This window comes from Ananas comosus, linkage group 9 (genome assembly GCF_001540865.1).
Source record: "Ananas comosus cultivar F153 linkage group 9, ASM154086v1, whole genome shotgun sequence".
NCBI lineage: Eukaryota > Viridiplantae > Streptophyta > Magnoliopsida > Poales > Bromeliaceae > Ananas > Ananas comosus.
The window spans coordinates 10,319,705-10,335,476 of record NC_033629.1 but is presented as its reverse complement, the minus strand read 5'-3'; the positions used below and the strand labels follow the sequence as shown (position 1 = coordinate 10,335,476).

Here is a 15,772-nt window from a genome sequence, read left to right as displayed (position 1 = left end):
GCCGCCATGCCAGCCAGGGACGAAGCTAGAATTCAATCTTGAGGGGGCTCAAAATATATTTAAATAGAAACTTTAGTAATAAATAATAAACAAAATTTCTCCTAATTAAAAATTTTTTATTAAAAAATTATTAATTAAATAAATAATGTAAAAGTATGAACTTTATTTTTTTTTATATTTAGATGTTTAACTTATAATTATTTTATTTATATTATTATATTAAAATAACTTAGAAATTTTACTAAATCTAACACTAATTTTTTAGTTTTTTAGTAAATAAAATTAACATAGCTATTAAATTTAGTACAATTTTTGCTTTAGTCAAATAAAAAAGCTCACCTAAGATAAATAAAAAATTTAAAAAATTATTAAATAAAATTTTTAGAGTAGAGATATATATATTACAAAAGACTTTATAAGCAAGAAACTTTTAATATATTTTCGCCCATAAAAAGAGTATACGAGTAGGAGAATGAAAGAGTGAGTTATATATATTGGCACCATATTATTAAGTAAATATTAAAAAATTAGGGGGGCAAAGCTATCCATGGTCGGCAAAAAAAAAAAACTTTGAAGGACCATTAAGCAAATATTAACAAGTTTAGGGGGATCATGGCCACCTTGGGCCTCAGCATACCTTCGTCCCTAAGAAGAAAATTTACTTATTCACGTCTTTCTATTTAGAAAAAAAGTGCAATAAAAATATTTTTATAATCATGATGTGATAGATTAATTCAAAAATATCTATTTGATTGATCGGGATGCCACGTTACTAATATAACCTGTACATTCTAGAATTTTTTCCAAGTAATTTGAGAATTTTTTCCAAGTAAGGAGGACGACATCCACGCGTCTGCATTTCATTGGCCTGCAGGAAAATGTCGTGCGACGACCCCTACAGCGGATCGGCGGGCGCTGCCGTTGCACACGACAAACCAACTTCTCTCGGATGCCCCACGTTCCCAAAGTTCGGAAATGGCTCAAACACCCTCCCTCTCAAAAATTAAAGGATGGCCTTTTTTGCATTTGGGCCACTTAAATTTTTTTTTTTTATAAATAGCTCTATTAAATTAATAATTATAATTTTGATTTTATTCCCGTCACGTAAGTGTCACATCAGTACCACATAAGCTGGCTGGAGAGGGACGCTAAGTTGAATACGGTCAAACACAATGATGATTTATCGTGTTCCATACTTATATGTTACTGTGTTTAGATACGGTGAATGAATTATTACATTCAATTTATTTTAGCATTTTCATCCTTGCTTGGTGGCGCCTGCGTGGTAGGAATAGGACCAAAATTATAATTATAAATTTGATAAGATTATTTATGAAAATTATTTTTTTAGGGGGCCAAATGCAAAAAAAGTCTTTAATAAAGGATTGATTGTGCCGGTGGTATGTCCTTGGCCTCTATCCCATTTTTCACTTTGGTCCTTGGCCTTTTTATTTTTTGCTATTTGGTTCCTAAGCTTTCTCTTATTTTTTATTTTAATTATATCTTATCTATCTATTCATATAGGTCATAATTTCTTCCCGACAATCTCTTCATCAATTTTGATACTGACATTTTGAAAATTTTCAACTAGCACGTTTGATTTGGACTTACTACAATTAATGGTCACTAATATAAAAGAAATTTTTAGGGACCAAAATTGGAAAGAGATAAAAGATTATGAACCGAATTTCCCGGAAAAAAAAATCAAGTAAAAGTTGAGATTGCCCAAAATAAAATATCAAGTAAAAATTGAGATTAATGGTGCAATTAATCCAAATTTGTTTAAAAAACTCACTTTTGCTTACTCAGGTATAGGAATAGGAATTCCTCGAGAAACACCTTCCAGAGATTTTGTTGAATTTTTGCTTTCGTCAACGCGATTATAACATTCTTCTTTATTTTTCTAATGAACGAAACAAATAGTTTATTATTATTATTATTATTTTTTTTTTATGGAGTTAGTTTGGTAATTGATATAATTTATATTATATCAAATTTTAAAATTTAATTTGAATATAAAAATTTTTATTTTGAATCTCAATAGAAGATTAAAGAAATACCGAATAAGCAAGAATAATTTGCTTGTCGTTCAACTATACCTCAGGCATCCTCCCATCTCTTTCTTTTTCAATTTTTGTTCTCACATTTCTAGCAAAAATTTAAAAAAATATCAGAATCCTTTTCGCAATTAATGATTGATTGAACCTAGATGACCATGTCAACACCGAACTAAACAATATTTTTTAAATTCTAAAGATGTGAGACCCAGATAGTCCTAATTATAAAATATAATATGACTAAATTCTTAACCCAACTTAAGTATTTTAGATGATGGTAAGGTCTAAAAGGTTAAGAGAGTTAAGCGTACTAGAACGAGAGTAGTCATAGAATAGGTGACCCCCGTGAAAAGTTGGGGCGTCACAAAAGAGTTTACAATACAAATTTAAAATATACTTTCTAAGTTCTCAAAGCCAAATATTTAACACTAGACAAGTTATTAATGGTTGCCTAACAAGAGTAGCGCTACCATATCTTTTATGTGTATAGATTCCTTCATACTCATAAGTTATTTTTGATGATGGAGATTTCGAATTGATTTTTCACACCATTAAATATAATTTAGAGCATTTAAAATATTTAAAAAAATAAAATTTTGCAAATTTTCTAAAATTATATTAAAGTCCATCAAGCGGACATAAAATGAACGGTCAAAATTAAATGACTTCCTGAAATAGATGATCGAATTCTTCAATTTAAGATCAGAGTTATTGATCTTTATTTAGATAGAGAATTAAATTTTCAAAAATTTTACTAATTCTAAATCTTTTACACTGTTAAAATAGCAAGTCTTCCATATTGGCCGTTAAAATTGTTAAATTTAAGATCTTTTGATCATAAAGCAAATGAAATCCAAAAATTATGAAATTTAATTTTTAGAAGTTTTAAATATTTTAAATCATATTCAACGATATAAATCGTCGATTCGGAAGTTTTATTATCGAAAATAACTTATGACTATGAAGATAATTATATTCATAAAAGTATAGCACTGAAACTCGAATAACGAATAGATTTTCGAAATTAAACTTCAGTGAGCGACCTTGTGCCCGAGACCGTTTTAGTGTTTTTATCTTTCGGTATAAAAATTTGCAACTTATTGCAATATAATTTAATTTTATTTTATTACAATGCGATATGACAAATTAATATTATTTTGCTACTTTTGTAGTTTGCAAGGTGGAACATTTTATCATCTTGTTAAACCAAAGATTTGGTATAGTTAAAGGAAAGAATAAGTTTTTCGATAATAAATGGGCTAAATCATTAGGGTGCTTATTAATTAATTATTCTAATTTTTTTTACATATAGATTTTTTGGATGTTATGGACCGCACTCGGCTTATGAAAATTTTACAGCGTAGTTAATTGGTACAGAGAAAAAAGTGATTTAGTCTCTGATGCACAAATTATATAAAATATGCTAATCAAGGTAGTTAAAGAAAGCACTATATAAAATGACTAGAATTAAATAAACTAATAAAAGATTAGACAGTAAGGTTAAAATGTTTAATTATAATATAGTGGGATAAAAAAGGAAATAATTAGGCAAATTCTGTACATTTTTGCCCAAAAAAAAAAGGACCGGTCCATGATGGACCGGGTTTAGGCAAAAATTTTTCCGCTCTGGCTCTATGGACGATGCCACCACCTCCGATTTAAAATGACGGCCACAACCACCACCTTTCCATAAAAAGCACTAGCCCCCTCCCCGCAATTCTCCCACAATCCAGGGGCCTCTCCGCAAAATATCCTTCTCCTTCCTCCCCCATTCCCCTCCGCCGCCCGTGAGCTCGAGCTCCGGCGAGCCCCCGATGCTCCCCTACGCCACCGCCGCAGAGGCCGCGGCCGCGCTGGGGCGCAACCTCACCGCGGCGGAGTCGCTCTGGTTCCGCTACTCCGCGCGCGTCCCCGACCCCCTCCTCTACTACCACAACGTCCTCTTCCTCCTCGTCATCTTCACCCTGGCCCCCCTCCCCCTGGCCCTCCTCGAGCTCCGCCTCCCCTCCGCCATTGACGCCTACAAGCTCCAGCCCAAGACCCGCCTCTCCGCCGCCTCCTTCGCCAAGTGCTACTGGGACGTGATGCGCGTCTTCATCCTCGTCGTCGGGCCCCTCCAACTCGTCTCCTACCCCACCATCAAGGTGCTCTCGAATCCCTCCCTCCAACGATCCACATCGATGCGATCTCGATCCGACGATCTTCATCTCGTCGTTGTTGTCGTTGATGCGAATTAGTTCGCCATTTGTGTTGATTTCCGTTGATTTGGATTGATTTCGGAGAAGTCAGTTTCCGGCGAATTCTATTTAAAATTTGAAATTTTTGTTTCGTCCGGAAATGAGTAGTACCGTAGATTCGATCGTTTGAAGTAACAGGATTTAGCCGAGTTTAATTAGAAGTGAAATTTTTTGTTTGGAGTGAGATTGGATTTTGCTCTTTGGATTTTGAAAAGAGATGATGAATCACTTATATTTGTTTTCTGTTCCTAAGTTATATCCCTCCAACTTTTCTCTTACGCTAATGTTGAAGTCTCAAACCCTTGATCGATGTGCATTCACGAATAAGCTAATTTCTCATATATTGAACCATTTTGTATGTTTTGATGCAACAATAGGATGTTGTAGAAACCAAGTAGATTTGTTAGTTGGTTAATTTGTCACATTTTATTCCAATAAGTTATAATGTCTATTATTATTCAGGATAGAGCAAAATCATTACTTTCACTACTTATTAGTCTATTTGATTCACTCTTTCGCCTCACCGTGTTGATGTGCATGTAATTTGGGTGGCGCAGTTGGTAGGGATCAGGACAGGGCTGCCTCTGCCGACGGCAGGGGAGATGGTGGCGCAGCTTGTGGTGTACTTCTTGATAGAAGACTATGGGAATTACTGGATTCATCGGCTATTGCACGGGAAATGGGGGTATGAGAAGATCCACCGCGTCCACCACGAGTTTACGGCGCCAATTGGTTTTGCTGCGCCATACGCGCACTGGGCGGAGGTGCTTATTTTAGGGATCCCATCCTTCGTGGGGCCCGCCATTGCCCCCTGCCACATGGTCACCTTCTGGCTCTGGATCATCCTCCGCCAGGCCGAGGCCATCGACACACACAGCGGGTATGTAGTTCCCCATTTACAAGCACTAATTCCGGATTTCATTGATTCTTGATTCTGTTGCATGAGATCTTTATATGTTATCTGGGTGTGAACAATCTGTTTATTAGTTGCCATTTTGATTCTCCTTGATTCGCAGTAATGAATTAAGGAATTCTATGAGTGTAAATGCATCTACTTCATTCACTTATCAGTAATTGTTAAAAAAAAAAAAACAGAAACAAATGCTATTAGGCGTCGAGTGCCCAATGTTTTACCATAAGCTAATCTCGCTTGGGATATGTGTTCTGTTTCTTATGCTTTGTTTGCACTAGCAGATCTCCTTGTCCAGTTGCTAAGCACATCAAATTGGTTTTGGCACCCCAAATGGCAGACTGGACATTATATAAAATAATTTATTCTTTCTTGCAAAACTGAAGTTCAGAACAATGAACTTTCATTTATACATCATTAGCAACTTCTAAAGTGTATTTGAAATTACAAAAGTTCAGGTAGGAAGTTGGTTTGTTAGAGGCTGAAAAGTGAGAGTATGAGAAATTGATGAAATGTTTACTTCTAAGAAATAGACTCTCTCTTAATATTCACATATTACTCATGGGAACGGTAGCAGAAAACTTAAACCATGATCATCTGCCAGAGTCTCTTGGTATTTCCAAAGTACTATTAGAAGTCTCTCTTGCTCAGCATTAAGTAGATTTTTTGTCATTAAGTATCTGTCTGATGCCCTTTGTTCATAAAATGGCATTGTATCTTTATTTTAATTTTTCAGCTGCCTTCCTGCATCTTCTCTTTGATTGTTTCACATATTTCACATATTATATCAATTCTTACTGATGAGAACAGGTTCTCCACTTGACATGTTCACACCATCTTCTGAAAAATTTTTCACATCTTATTACCAGTATAATTGAATATTTTTCTTATCTTATTTTGGCACACATTCTTATCTTAGCTGCACTTGGATTTCCTATCGTGGTCCCACATTCTAAACCATAAACGATGTGCAGATTTTTCATGTATCATATGTGAATTTTCCTTTATTTAGGGACTAAAAAAAGTGTTTTCTTCTTTAGTAGTTGTACCATGAACCTATAGTAATAGAGATGATCATTTCAATATATCGTAACAATCAACTTTGGCTGTCTCTTAGCTCTATACATCATAATACTAATTCTGTATACTGTACATACAATGATAAAAAGTATCCATCCTAAAGCCATTAGTTTCTACAACATTATTCCTATGGTAGGACTTTTGCTATCATTAACAGTCGTTAAACAATTTCTAGTTAAGCAGTAAAAGTGATGGGACCTTTATTTGAACATCGTAGTACGTCACAGTAAGTGGGATGCCAATCCTTGGTTTATTTCTTTCAAACAAGTTTTATCGTGTCTACCAAAACTCCTCTAAACTACTGCTGGAAAAGTATGGTGAGGAGTTAGAAAATTCATACAAATACAAGATACAGTTAGTCTAAATCATAATATGACTAGACTCCAGAATAAATTTTAGTCTGGTAAAGGGAATAATTGTGATGGAATATCTTCTGTATATTGGGTTCTATACTATATTGTGTTGGAAAAGAAACAAACAATTTTTGCTTCAGGAATCATGTCATAATATGTTGGTTTCTCAACAGATATGACTTTCCACTTAGTCCAACAAAGTACATTCCTTTCTATGGGGGAGCGGAGTACCATGATTATCATCACTATGTAGGAGGACAGAGCCAAAGTAACTTTGCTTCCGTGTTCACATACTGCGACTACATCTACGGAACGGACAAGGTATATTGGAGATATCTTTTATTCTTTTTTTTTTTTTTTTGCCTTTTACCAGAAGTGAGTGGCAACAAAAGCTAATGCAACTTTTCTTAATCAACTCAGGGCTACAGATACCATAAGGAACACTTAGCAAAGGTAATTGTGCATTTCTTGGTGTCCTTATATTCCTGAATATCCTGTTTCTTTGCCTGAGAATTACGTGCTTCACATCTAATGTCTTGTGCTTGTTTGGCCCTGCTTTAGCAAAGCTACTTCCTGAAGCAGCAGCCAGCATTTAGGAAACAACAAAATCTAGAGTTCTGCTGTGGAGGAAGCTATAATAAGCCCATAAGTTTCAAAAACAGAAGCTTAAATTTGAACCTTCTATTTCTGCTGCAATAGGAACTTATTAAGGGAATTTTAAGAAATAAACTCTTCATGTTTCGCCAAAAAGCTTATTTAAGCAAAACTTTTGCAGAAGTTCGAAATTCCAACAGGACCTAGTATGCCCTTTGTCGTGTATAGTGAATTTTTATGAGCTTTACCCTGATGATGTATGTTTCTACTTAGAGAGTTCCACTCACTCAAAATTGCATTTATTTAGTATTTGTTCCTGTTTTACTTCTGCTTTATTACTTTTGACCTTTCTTTTTGAATTTCATTTGAATAGATGAGGGAACAGTGGAGAACAAGTGGTCAAAATGGTGAATTAAATGGCGTTAACCATAATCAGAAGTCGGCATAGACGCAGCTTTTTTTTTTTATTTATTTTTTGTTTAGATCTCTGTTGAAATTCTCTTGTTCTTTGTCTAACAATGGGCATTCTCCTTTCGATCGGCAGTAGCAAGCTTTATGTATTGTTGTCTTTGCTTCTACTGAACTTCACTTTCTATGCCGATTTGATGAAATGGATCAAAGGACGCATCCACCGCATTAAGTCTTTGGGCAGAGGCGATGCTGCATCGAGTCTGTCTCTTTGCTATGGTCATATGTTCATAACTTTGAATGTTATGTGAGTATGAAAACATAGAAATTCTTGAACTGTCAAAGTGACTGGTTCTTCCTTTGTATTATTACTTTGATTTCAGATTTCTGCAGCGTTTACCAGCTCGCGTGCTATCAAGAAAGCAGTGAAAAGTTGTGATCTTGTGTTCTTCAGAATGCTCAGGTTGCAGTAAAAGCAAAATCTTGTTTTCGCTAGTCTTTAGCCTTTGGATTCCTGTAACTCGAAAGACTATTAGGTTGGTTGGTGTTGAAGTTCATAAGTCCACTACTGTTCGTCGCAGAGCAAGCGTCGTGGAAGCATATTGCTATGTGCTTTCCCCCACTTTCCGGTGAGGCTTCAAGAATATTCTTTTGCTGCAGGCGGTCGGTTGGAGGAGTTCAATCTGACGGTGCCAAACCTGGCCTGACTAGATATGACATTTGACTGGCCTGACTAGATATGAGATTTGATGAAACCGGCCCAGACCAGATGCACGAAGGCTTCTTAACATCTGTGTTTGGAAAGAATATGAATGGTATAAATTTGACAACTGAAGAGTTAGTACCATTGCAGATTATTGAAAATAATAATAATAATAATAAAACGAACAACATAATTTTCAACCTATTTCAACTTGCAGGAATATGAGATTGGATGCTGTGAGATCTAAAATTTGAAATTTGAAATTTAACATTTAAAATTTTGAATATTTATAATTTGAATATTTAAAATTTAAATTTAAAGATTAAAATATAAAAATTTAAAATTTAAAAGTAGAATTTTGAAAATTTTAAATATATAATTTGAAAATTAAATTTTATAATTTTCAATTTATAATTTTTAAATTTTAAATTCTAAAATTTTAAATTTGAAAATTGAAAATTTGAATTTAAAATTGAAAATTTAAAATTTGAGATTAGACATTTAAAATTTAAAATTTAAAATTTGAAATTTAATATCTAAATTTTGAATTTGAAAGTTGAAATTTAAAAATACAAATTAGGAATTTAAAATTAAAATTAAAATTAAAATTAAACTTTGAATCTAAAATTAAAAGAAAAGTTTGAAGTTTGAGTCTAAAACCAACCAGAATTAGATTTCAAGAAGGAGATTTTAGCTGTTTCTGATTTTGAATCTAAAAAATTAGAAAACTGAATCTAAAAATTAGAATTAGATTTTGAAAATGAAGTCGCCAAACACTCCATTGAGTCGAAAATTACTTTTGAACTCAAAATCACTTTTCAAAATGTAGGCCAAACACCCACTTAAGTTGATCTAACTGTTGTATATAAAATGTTGAACATTGTTCTTTAGCAACTTAAGTTTTTATAATAATTAATTATTTCACGTGATATCAAAGCATAACCTTTTTTTTAAAATTTATCCTCAATTAAGTTCATGTTTAAGCTCGCAGAGTAACCAGTTGAGGCTTGGATAATGTCGAACTCTGCTAGTAATGACAAGAAGAAAGGTACGTAGAGTATACAGACATAAAAATAAGTCACTGAAAGTTCCTATTCCGGTCCACATGTTAGATAGTTTGGTTCGGATCGGTTCGGTTTATGAGGTTAATCGGAATTGAAGAAATTCTAAATTAGCTTAAGAAAGTCAAATTGAAGTTAAATCAATGGTGATGAAAAACAAAACAAACCAAACCAAATTAACTATAGTTTTGTTTTGGTCTCCAGTTTGGTTTATTGGTTCAAATAATGGATTCTGAAGATGGCTTTTATCACATAATCAATTAGAATGGTTTGAATTGATTTGTTTGATCGGGTTGAATTTTGCAGATTAGCTAGCTCCGCGCACTAGATGATAGCGTGTGGTTATATCTATACTAGACTAGATACTTAATTGTAACATTATTCTAGTTCTAGTAACATTATTCCGGACTTTGGTAATTAAGTGGACTCCTGCATCCCACCTATCTTTTCTTGAGAAATGAGTAGCTTGCTACCGTGCATCCCACTACCTATCCTTGAGTTGGCATTAAGTAATACTATATCGACCTGTATTGGGAGTTAATTTGCGTAGCATCATACGTTTCTCCCCCCTATAAAATGAAGATCTCTTCAGTTAATTATTTGCAGCACCACTACTCTTTAATTTGCACCACTACACCTCTTTGCACCAATGGCAGACGGTCCTTATGGCTTTGGAATCTCCGAAGTTTCCTTCGTGGGGATGGTCGTGGGCGGCCTGATTTTCATGGCTGGAGCGGGAATGCTCATCTACTGGTGCTGGAAGCGTGGGCAGGAAGCCCGCGGCGGGAACGGCGGCGGCTGGGGCGGCGCGGCGGCGCAACAGTAGAGGAGGAAGGCGGGAGGAACGGCAGCAGATCGAGGAGAAATAAGTCCCTTTAGAGTGCAGTGTGTGTGTATTTTTATATATATATATATACACGTATATGCATGTGTGTGTAATGTGTATATATTATATGTTAATAAAGTTGCATGGGGAATATATGCTAATAAAGTTGCATGGGGAATGTATGTTAACCATGTTGGAGGGTTAGGTAGTAACAAAGATCTATACATGCTCTGATATGTTTTTAATTAATAAATTTTATTTTTGTGTGGACTCAGAGTCTACTTTTGCTTACGGCATTTCATGTTTAAATTAATAAGGGTTCACTCGTATTATCCTCGCCGCTGAGAGCCGGTCACGGCCGATCTCCTCGCCGGCAAGCCGCTTGCCGCCGATCGCCTCTCCGGCGACCTTGTCACTATCGTTCTCCTCGCCGGTGACCCCTTCGTCGCCGATCTCCACACAAGAGAAAGGCCCTCCTCCCCTTCACCTCCTCTCTCTCTCTTTATCTCTGTTGCACAAATCTCTCTAATTCATGCATGAATCAATTTATTCACTGAAGTAATTTAGAAACTTAGATGATGATTTCATGTGGTTGTTTCGTTCGCTGTGGCTAATGATCTTGTTTAGGTGCAGCCAAACAAGATTATTAACGAAATGTGCTAGTTCGACGCTTTTATTTGTTATAGCAGCTCATGCATCCTGTTTCACTGGTCTTTTCCTGAAATTGTTTGAGCACCTTGAATCTGAATCCCCGAGATCGAAACTTTGAAGTGTTGTAAATAGGTAGAGTGATCATTCTGCTCCACCGAGAGAAAGCTACTGCGAGTTCCGTCGTAAAGCGTGTCGAAAAACTCATCGAATTGGGTTTAGGGTTCGGAGATGAGGGTAGTATATGGCATTGTAGTTGCGCGTGAGAAATATTATTTTTCCGGCTTTGTTTGGATGTTGAAATGAGTCATTCTTTGATACCATGCTTCATGTGAGGACTTTTTTTTTTTTTTTCCTTTTCTTGTGACCAAAAGTTAGAAATTTGATTTTTGCTCTCTATGATTTGGTAGGACATTATATTTTACATAGTGTGATTTATCTAATTCCTAAAAAAATGACTTACAAAGACTGGATATGATATGTTGAACAAACTTCTAAATAAAATTCTCCTAGTATAAGTGACGTGCTCCTGCTTTGGAGTTGTATGAATTGGAGGATGTGAGTAGTTACCGCCGGTAATCGTGGGGGAAAGTAGCTTCTAACTTTTCATCTCCTTTTTCAATGTCTTGTTAAATTCTGTGTTAGCCACAGTCTGATTAGTTTCGCTCATCTTTTCATTGGTTCTCATAATTTGGATCTTACCTGCCTCATTATGATTTGCTGCTAAATGCGTGTGGAAAAGTTAGGATGCAGTTGTTAGCAGTTTAACAAATAACGGTGTTTATCGTTACCTTTCAACAGCCTGATCCCAGCGGTCAGAAGGAGCCGAAGAGTAAGAACGTGGAGCGGAAGAATAGATTCAAACAAGATAATGTAAGTATTGACCCTTGCCCTGTGTTGGTGTAATAGCTTTGTGGTCTAATTTTCTTATTTTGTGTCCTGGGCTTGCAAATTCCTTATGTTCCATCTTGCTTTTCCTGTTGTTGCCTTCAGAGGTGGTATAGTTTAATGTTATTGGCGGGATCAAGAATGAACTCAGTTGAGTTTATCCAGCGCGGAGCATAATTTATTGGGTGTCACATGTATTAGTCACTCTGTTATTCTCCCTCTGTTTCCACACATTCATTCCATGGTAGTTCCTTTTGGCCAACTCTAACCATCACAGTATTGTCATATGCAAATGGTCAGGTAAATCTTCTTTTAATGTATATGCATTCCGTAGTTTAATTTTAGTTTTGTTGAATTATCTGAGAATTTTGTGGAGGGGAATGAAAATGTTGAGAGTCTACAATTTAGTACTCTGATAACTAATGGTATTCATGGTTAGCTAAATACTACCTTATAAAGACCGTGAATTTAACTTCATCAGTTGCCAATGCATTTCAGTAAAACTTTACTCATATCATTTACCTTATTATTTCGGAATCATTAGTTCAATCAAAGAGTCAATTCTACAAGCTATCTAGCCACCTGAAAACTACTGTATCTTCAAGTTTAAGCCATATTATTTATGTGGATTCATGCATGCAAGTGGATATATTGTGTGGCTAATGATAATGTCAGAATAATATTAATGAATGAACAATCAACAACTAGTTGTTCAACTAGTGTTTTTTACCTTTCTCAACTAAATAGCTTTTTAGAGCATGACCCGGCTTCAAATCCTGCTCCATAAAATATAGACTACATAATCTACTTATCTTACCTATCAAACCTTGTCCTTTTCTCAACTAAATGGATAATGTTGTCTTGTACCTATTGACTTGCTTAAGCATGTAACAATTAGCTTTTTTCTCAAGAAATGTCTGTTAATTTTTAGTGAGGAAACCTTGAAACTATTAATAATTACTATTCTGTGCAGTGGTTGTCAAAATGAAACTAGATAATACGTAGCTTAATCTATTTTACTATTAATTTCTTGTAATTATTTGCTTTGCAGGTTTTAGAATCATGGTTAGGTTAAAAAGGTCAAGAGATGGCGAGATTAGAAGCAATGAGGCACAAAATAGTTGTAATGGTTCGGCAACTATCTCACAATCAAGGTCGTCAAATACGATGATAGAATCTAATTCAACACAAGCTGCTGCACATCTTGAATCCTCACAAAACCAACCTTATATTCAAGGGCCAATTGAAGTTAACCCTTCATCAAGTAATCATGAAAGGGGAATGAATTGATATATAGAGGGTTTAAAACGATACATGGGAATGAGTTTTTTTTTGCAATTTTGTTCATGTAGACATTTCATACATTATAGTATGAGTTTGCATAGATCTTTAATTAGATAATTTTTTTGTGTGTAAACGAATTGTTACCTCATGAACAATTTTTTTGCTATAGTACATTAGCAATGGATGTAAACTCATATTTTTTAGTATTAATCATAGTAATTTTTGGTTATTATTATCAACTTCATAGATATGTAAATCGATAAATTATTTTTTTATTAATAAGTTGAAATATTTGTTGGGTGCAACGAAAATTAAAAAAAAAAAAAACAATAAGAAAAAGATAAATTTCTGATGCTTCAAAGTGTTAGGAATATTGAAGCTTCAGGAAATTAAGAACAATAACATGACGCTTCAAGACGCTTCAAAGCGTCGGGGAATTGAGAGAATTCCTGATGCTTAAAAGTAATTCTATGACACTGAAAAGCATCGAAATATATTTTACCAACGCTTAGTTAAAGCGTTGATAAATACATGGCGACTCTTTATTTGTTGTTGACGCTTTTACCGACGCTCTGCAATGCATCGATAGATTTTTTTAGAGGCATATAAAAACGTCTCTAGTGGTTCAAAAAAGGGTCCTTAAATATCATATTTCTTGTAGAAATTATAGATTACTTAGTGTATTTAGCCAAACGCTATCATATTTTTTTTTTCCTATCGAATTACTGGAAATCTTAAACGATAGTGCGAACCAAACCCGTCCTAGTAGTCATGATAAAAGAATTAAAGAATATTCTATTAGATCACAAATCTTTTTGTAGAATATTTAAGTACTTTTAAATTTTGACATGAACATTTATAATCAAGCTATTGTATGGTTTGGTACAAATCGATCTATACGTGGTCTGGTACAAAGTTCCAACGATTACATAGTTCATTGCATCCCTGTTTTTAACTTTTTGACCTTCGGATGATCATAATTAAAATTATTAAAATTCACTTACTGTCAATATTCTAGCTTAAAAAATAGAATTCGTGAAATTGATTTCAATTCAAACGAGCGGATTCCAGAAATCAAATTTTAATTGTAAGTAAACATTTTTTGCCTCGAAATGACTGGAGTTGAACATTTGAGAATTAGTATCTATACTTTTTTAGGTAAAAGATAATTCCTATATTTTAGACTGTGTTGCAAATTACTTTGCATAAAATATTACACAATTTTGAATCCTATCTCTACACTATTTCAAAAAGGTCCTAAAATTTAGAATAATTTTTAAATTTGAACAATAGACATGGGTTGGTGGATTACAATCTTTCTATGGACAAAATACAATTTATTCTGTAATAATCAAATTGTCAGTTATGAACCACCACCGTATCTAAATTATTAATAATAACTAGTTTAGGGTCCGCGCTTTGCAGCAAATCGGTAGTATTTCAGTCAATCAAGATATATAATTACTAAAATTTTAAAAATTAAAAATATAATAAAAAAAATTCATATAGCCTTCTATATATTATAAAGCTAATCTTTTTTTTTATTAATATTTTTAACTTTCAGTATTTGTAAAGTTAAAGTATTCTAATAACTTCATCTAAAAATTCAATCAAACTTAGTAGTTTTAGTAGCTATTCTATAAATAAATTTTTAATTGAAAAGTTAAGATTGGAGGACTTATTCTAAATTGCAAATATATAATATTATCCTTATCTAGTTAACATTGATTGGAGAAAGAATAAATTGTTATATGCACCTGGTGTATATTAACACACCATACACCACAACTTATATTAAAGAACTAATTTCTAATATTGAAACTTAATTAAATATATCTAAATTACGAAGTCTAATAATTTAAATATGTTTACTAAATTAAATTTTAAAATCTCTATTAAATATTTTAACTATGTGGTGTATGTTCTTCTGTACATCCAGTATAGAAAATGCTTAATAGAGTGCATTCATAGTTCCAAGAAGAAGAGGAGAAATCTTTACTTGCATGTATACTAATATTTTATTCACTATAAAAGTATATTAGATGATTGATAGAATATTTGATAATTAGTACTAAAAATTTTTGTACTGTGATGGAACTGCCAAATTATATATCTTATAGATTTTAAAATATTAACAATAAAAAGTGGTTTGGTGTATGTGATATTTTAATAGACCGGGTGCATGCAATATTGTTGAAGTAGAGGAGGGAGAGGCAAAAAAAACATATGTCGCTATAAGGACTTCTGATGTGACCCAACTGTCAAATTAATATATCTATAGATAGATAATTATTAAAATTTTAAGATAAAAAATTATAACTAAATAAAACAATTATAAAATAGTGTTATGTACATTACAAAAAATAACTTTTATATTAATATTTTCTTAAGTTTGAATAGTTACATTATTTTAACAATTTTATTTATAAATTAATCAAATTTAATAGTTTTGAAAACTGTTCTATAAATAACTTTTTTAACTAAAAAATTAAAATTGGGGAACTTATTTCAAATTGCCGAAAATGCGAAAATGCCTTTACCTTGTTAAAATTGATTAGAAAAAAAAAAATCTTATACGCACATGATATATATTAACATTTTATACACCACAATTTATATTACATGATAAATATTTTGATATCAAAACTTAGTTAAACATATATAACTTACAAAGTTAATAAATTTAAATTCTATTTAATGAATTAGATTTTAAAATAAAAAAC

At 33.3% G+C, this 15,772-nt stretch overlaps 1 protein-coding gene across 1 annotated transcript; it reads left to right on the top strand.

Annotated features, from left to right (window-relative positions):
* On the top strand, positions 3,740 to 8,021 carry LOC109715865 (methylsterol monooxygenase 1-1-like). Its single transcript, XM_020241080.1, has 5 exons — positions 3,740 to 4,201; positions 4,852 to 5,174; positions 6,811 to 6,958; positions 7,058 to 7,090; positions 7,605 to 8,021. Exons 1-5 carry the CDS (start codon positions 3,872 to 3,874, stop codon positions 7,677 to 7,679), a joined length of 909 nt encoding a protein of 302 aa, XP_020096669.1. The 5' UTR covers positions 3,740 to 3,871; the 3' UTR covers positions 7,680 to 8,021.